Source organism: Choristoneura fumiferana, chromosome 24 (assembly GCF_025370935.1).
Source record: "Choristoneura fumiferana chromosome 24, NRCan_CFum_1, whole genome shotgun sequence".
In the NCBI taxonomy this organism is placed as follows: Eukaryota; Metazoa; Arthropoda; class Insecta; order Lepidoptera; family Tortricidae; genus Choristoneura; species Choristoneura fumiferana.
In genome coordinates, this window is record NC_133495.1 from 4,330,720 (window position 1) to 4,337,140 (window position 6,421).

Consider the following 6,421-nt stretch of genomic DNA (forward strand, 5'->3'; position numbering starts at 1 on the left):
CTTAAATAGGAAGAAAAGAAGAAATGAAACGCAGTATCATCAAATTGTTATGAAAAATTATAATAAATAGCCGTTTCCAGTTGAAATACAAACATACCTACAGTATGTAAATATGATAGGTATAGGTAGGTATAAGACGTTTTTGTTTTCGATGCAAATGGAAACTGTATGCTTTATCCCGTATTTACACACAACAGTATAAAAACAATTAACCTTTTGACATCTCGCCAGTGTTGCTATAATCCAATTCCCTGCTGACCTTTCATCTGGTGTTGCCAGCTAATGTCCCCCCCGAGATGTGGTATTTACGCGGTACCATGGCGACAGGGGTATCAACAAGCTATCAATCTGTTGGGGTGTGGGGTTGTTGTCTGCGATGATGGGATTTTTAGGGATATGTAAAAATAATATTTTTATTATGATTGTTTTTAGTAGGTAGGAATAGTAGGTTTTTTAATCTGAAGGATGTTTATTTATTTATTTATTTATTTATTTATTTATTCATAAAATTACAATATCTATTTATTTATCAATAACTATTAAACTGAATAGGTACTTGTGAAGGTAGAATATGTAATAAAGAAACTAAAATTATGAGATTCATGAAATCATTCAAACATTTCATGAAAAGTCGTATTTTTCTTTAAAATTCCTTGAACATCCTTAAACTTTTGTTCGTGATATTTTGGTTTCTCTTGTATCAAGTGTTAATTGTTTTATCTCATTGTTACTCTATGTTTCAAAGCAAACAGTATTCCTATGACATGTTTTTTATGTTCATGTATTTTAATAAAATATGTGATTCCTAACTTACTTATTTTTTTAAACTAAAATAATATAATTATTTATCTCTCAAATCAAAACAAGGCCCACCCTATTTTTTAATTGAACATGGTAACCCTACGCGAGGGCGCGCGCCACAAAATTGGCGGGAAAGCAGTTTGACAGATCATTTTTTATTCCGTTCGGAAATTCGGGCATCGGCCATTGTTCGACAGTGATTGCCAGGTGGCCAGGAAGTAACGGTAAAGCATGACAAATAATTAATGTCAGAGTAAATGCTATGCGAGGGCGATTCGTATTGATCTCTGGCGCTAAGCGCAATTTAGACCTGTGAGAAAAATCACGCAAGTTGCATTACATACATTACGAGTTTGAGTGATTGATCAATCGAGCGCCGCAATGCACTTACAACTTGAACGTTATTTTACAGATCTAAAATGGCTAGCTGCGTGCTATTAATAGGTATCAGGAAAGCAGTTTCGCTCATTCTTTAATTTTCCAAATGCGGTAGTGTCGGTTTAGTACATTTTCATGCTAGAGCATGTAGAAATTATTTCAAACAAAACCTCCATAATCATGTAATGATATAATGTCTATGTTCGTAAAACAATATTTTTTCTGTCAAATAATAATGTCACACTTCTAAATTTCAGACCCACCATTTTATCATCCACCTAAACCCATCCAAATCAGACAAAAACAAATAAAATCTACAAAACGTCAAACTATTCATCTAATAGAATAATACAGACCAACAGTCACAAAGGTAAGAAAATGTATACCTCATGTATTATTGGGCGTTTTTCCATTAGCCGACCCGGCACCGGCACAGCACCGCATGGCCGTGCACCAGCACCGGCGCCGGGGCTTCGTTTTTCCACTGCGCCGGTGTCGATGCCGGTTTACGCCCGGTGAGTGGTACAGTGCTGACACGAATTTCAGCACAATTCATAAACAACATGCAGTTTTGCCGGGCTGGCACCGAGTGGGTTCATACATTTTAGCTGCCCCGGCACCGGCAAGGCACTGGCGCCGGCATCGGTGCCAGGCCGGTGCCAGGCCAGTGCCGGGCCGGCTAATGGAAAAACGCCCGTTGGATACATCAATCAAACAAAGGTAGCAGTGCTTAAGTAAAAATGTCCTAAACAATCGCCAACGTCTGATAGAAGATAAAACTAAAAGAAGAAGAAAGAGTTCTTCAAGTTCTTACCCCTAGCATATCACCCATCTAATTTTCTTGACAGATCTAACAACTCAAAGACGCCGAGCCGTGCGAAGATGGCGTCCAAAACTGTGCTGCAGAAGAATGTCAATATACCGATCCACACGACTGACTTATCAACATTCGATGACAGCTACTCGTTCATGAAAGAGAAGTTCCAAGCTGAGATGAGGAAGATCAGCATTGAGATGGATAAATTCAGGTAAGTTTTACATAATTCCTATCTATAGAAAGTCCTGCAAAAACTCAAGGATTCAGGCTCAGTTAGAAAGTCTTGGTCCTTTACTTGAGAGGCAGTAGGTCCACTACCCAAACGGCTAATTCCGATTTAGCCTATTATAATTACAATCAAGGCGATAATTCTATTAACGAACCTCGCCTACCAATTATATCCACCAACTATCATTAATTTGATCCATGCCATTAGGTATTATACGGAGTCAGATGTCTTGACGTTGATCAATATCAATGTCAACGCACAACCAAAGGTGTTTGCCGAGCCAATAAATCCGCGGACGAGATTCGTTTAGAGAATCCCATAACTTTAAACATGTGCACAGAGACGGGTGCTTTATGTCAACGATAAACTGAGGCCTTATTGTCTAAAACACTTGAAATTCACCATCGTTTTCAATACTTCTTTCTGTCACGCGGTATAAGACGATGAGAGGGAGATGGTGAATACGATCGTGAACATCTGCGCGTCAGACAATACTGCCTCGGGTGTTCTAAAATGTCAGAGATATTGTTTTCTATTATAGATAAAGGTAAAATATCTGATTATACTGATAATGTAAAAATCACGTTAATTATCTTATTGCTAAACATGTTATGCTTTACATAACTCTTTTGCCACCAGCTCTGATTTATCTCGCCTCTACGGTTCCCCCGCGATCAACAGTTCAACAAGCTCACCGCAGAACGCAAGCGTAACTTCACCACAGGATACCAGTGTAACATCAAAGAACACGAGCCTAACATCGCAGAAAAAACTGGCGGCGCAAAAGAAAGGCGCAGGGAAGAAGAAGAAAGGGAGTGACGAAGCAGGCGTGAGGTCTCCAGAACCAACGGTGGTGGAGAGCATGCAGACGGGACAGACACTGGAATCGGTGGGCGCTTCAGCACAAGATAAGGCTTTGGCTGCAGACCAGGCGAATTGGGCCGCCATAACGGAGTCGCCCCTAATTTTGGAAGAAGGCGAAAGCAAGAAGCTGAAGTTGCAGTTCGATGTCAGTCAGTTCGATCCCGCAGAGGTAAGCAACTCTCAACTAGAGAATTTTAACCTGTTAAATACGAGCATCTGAAACCTACAACAAACCCATGCGGGGCAGTATCAGAACGCCCATTATTATTATAATATTGTTGTAATTTGTAATGTAGCAAGAATGTAGTATTTCGTTAGAGTGGATGTATCAATAGAGTCGCTTTTTGACAGAGTGTACATTTCATTAGAGTGGATGTATCAATAGAGTCGCTTTTTGGCAGTGTTAACTTCGTTAGAGTAGAAGTGTCAATAGAGTGGGTCTTTTGGTAGAGTGTTCGTGAGAGTGGATGTATCAATAGAGTCGCTTTTTTGGCAGAGTGTATATTTCGGTAGAGCAGACGTTTTGGTAGAGTGAACGTTTAAGTAGAATGGACATTTTAAAATGGACGTTACCGTATGACACTGAGCAAGTCTTGAAACAGTGGATATTTTAATACAGTGCAGTGTAGACCTCCGCGTCCGGCTCACGTGAAAATCTTCATTTGAATAAACTGCACGGACAGTTAGTGTTAAATTAAGTTTTAATCTTGGGTTTCTCTCCCCAGGTCAAAGTACAAATCATAAACGACGTGCTCCACGTAAAAGCGAAGCACGACGAGAGGACCGACAATATCCTGGTCCTCCGGGAGTACAATCGGCAGTTCTTGCTGCCGCGGGGCATCGACCCTGAGGCCGTGGTGTCCTCGCTCTCCAGGGACGGGGTGCTCACGGTGGAGGCGCCGCTGCCGCAACTGGTGCTGGAGTTGGGCAAGGAACTGGAGAAGATGAAGACTGACAAGCAATAAAGAGATTTAACTGGGAAATTTGAGGTTTTTATTTAGAGATAGTCTATACTTAGAATGACCACACAATTAACACGTTTAGTCCCCATGGAAAATTATTTGACAGTCGCACGTCCAAGTGTGCTTCCGCTTTAGGGACAGTTTGAAGTTGTGAACCCATAGTGGAAGCACGGACTCCTGAAAAAAGCTTCATGATTGGGGGCGCACCCGGACAGGGAAGGAGTTAATAATAAGAGGCATAGAAACATCATCATCATTACGATGATCCACTGTTGGGCACGGGCCTTCTCTCAGAATGAGAGCAGTTGAATTATACCTACCTAATTCCCACGCAGAAAGAAAACATAAACATTTTACATTGCCCAAAGGTGTGTGCAGGTTTCCCTACGATTTTTTCCTAACAATTTCAAATGTAATTTGTCATTCGAATTCTGAAAATGCTAGGAGGGCGAGCCCGGGTTTGAATACACGACCTTTCGGTTGAGAGGCCGCAGGAAAGCCGCAAAGCTGGTAATATCGATTTTATAATTAAATGAATAACTTCGACAGCATTTCTATTCCTCTTCTTATTAAGTAGAGTGAATATCAAATACGAAAGTATGTGGAAGTGTGTGTGTATGAAAGTAAGTGTGTTTGCTACTCATTAAATTTTACACTACAACTACTGGACGAATTTAGCGGGCGCAAGTGAGTTAAATGTCGTTTAGAATAAAAAAACGACGCAGTTTCATATTAATAAATTTCACTCACGGAAAGTGCCTCGATGGATAAAACGTGACGTTTTATGGCGACAAAAAGCACCCATTAGTTTTTCTCCGCAGTTATCTATATGTCCAAGAGTATTATGTGTAGTATGTATAGTGGTGTATATAGGGGCATATGTAGGTGTATGGGTGACGTGGCTGCGGCAGATAAACACCGACCTGGAACGCACACATTTATACTTTGTGCCAAGTGGGGAGTGCAATGGGAGCGTGTTTTAGATGAATATGGTTGCTACTACCACGTAATACGTGGCAACTGCAATCCTTTGATAAAGAGTGCCTGTGTGAGAGTTGTAGATGACAGTAATTTTGAATCGCTCTTACCTGAGGACTTGTATAATATCTATTCTGTGGGCTACTACGAAATTCGAAGTTCGTATCGTTCCGTCCCACTTACTCTCGTATTAAATACCTAATATAAGTGTCGGCGGGACGGTACGATACGAACTTCGAGTTCCGAATTTCGTAGTAGATCCATAGTAGACCTTCTGAGGCGGTATTGTCTAATCATTTTCCGATTTGTACTATACTTTTTGCTTTTTGTAGGTACGTGCCGCGTGTTTCACAATATGCGTATTGTAGGTTTTGCCATTGGTTGTGTTTTACGTGTAAGTAGCTGTACAGTCAACTACAAAGATATCGATAGGGCCAAAGTTACAAAAATATGTATATAGGTATACACGACCTTAATGTAAAGTCAATAAAGCCGCGACATATTTTTGTAATTTCGGCTGATCTTCCTGTAGTTGACCTTACATTTCACGTATTGTGCATTTCGCGGATTACTCGCAGTAGTTTCTTTAGTTCCTTTCTTTTCATCATCATCATCATGTCAGCCGAAAGACGCCCACTGCTGGACATAGGCCTCCCCGAGGCTTTCCGCTTAGACCGGTCTTGTGCTTTCCGAATCCAACGCGATCCTGCGACCTTAAGCAGGTCGTCGCTCCATCTTGTTGGAGGCCTACCGACAGCTCGTCTCTCGGTCCGCGGACACTATTCGAGAACCTTCTGACCCCATCGGCCATCAGTCTTGCGAGCAATGTGCCCCGCCCACTGCCACTTCTGTTTCGCAATTTTTCTTTTCATACTAATAAATAATTCTCCTTTTCTGTATTACCAAAGGAACTACTGCGAATAATCCCATTTTGCTCGGAAGCGTGTTTTGTGTCCCTGTGCGCCGCCGCCCTTAGCGGGTCACCTGGATATTCACACGCGTGTGCGGTGTTGATGCGGCGCGTTGCCATGGCGACGCTTCCCAGAAGAACGACATACATAAGACATGCGCGCGGTTTGGGAAAACTGTGGGGAAAATCAAACGATAGTATCAAGGTTGACATAGACTAAAGTGGGATAAAACTACCGTATGTCATTAGTGGAAGGAGAAAGGGGAGGCCTTTGCACAGCAGTGGGACACCGTATAGGCTATTTAAAAAAAAAATGGGGTCTCAAACTAAGTAGGTATCTACCAAATGTCATCTTCGTTCAAATTTTTTTTTTATATTTTTGCACAGTTGTCATTTTGAGTTTATTTCCACGCCCTAAATCCTCTATTCACAAATGCCGTGATTGTTTAGGGCTTTCCAGAGTAAATAAATAAAAGACTTTA

The 6,421-nt window shown here is 41.3% G+C and overlaps 1 protein-coding gene across 1 annotated transcript; it reads left to right on the forward strand.

Moving 5' to 3' along the window:
* Window positions 1-1,416: 1,416 nt before the first annotated feature.
* LOC141441458 (uncharacterized) lies at window positions 1,417-4,072 on the forward strand. Its single transcript, XM_074106207.1, has 4 exons — window positions 1,417-1,549; window positions 2,028-2,207; window positions 2,865-3,258; window positions 3,815-4,072. Exons 2-4 carry the CDS (start codon window positions 2,062-2,064, stop codon window positions 4,052-4,054), a joined length of 780 nt encoding a protein of 259 aa, XP_073962308.1. The 5' UTR covers window positions 1,417-1,549; window positions 2,028-2,061; the 3' UTR covers window positions 4,055-4,072.
* The last annotated feature ends 2,349 nt before the right edge of the window (window positions 4,073-6,421 follow it).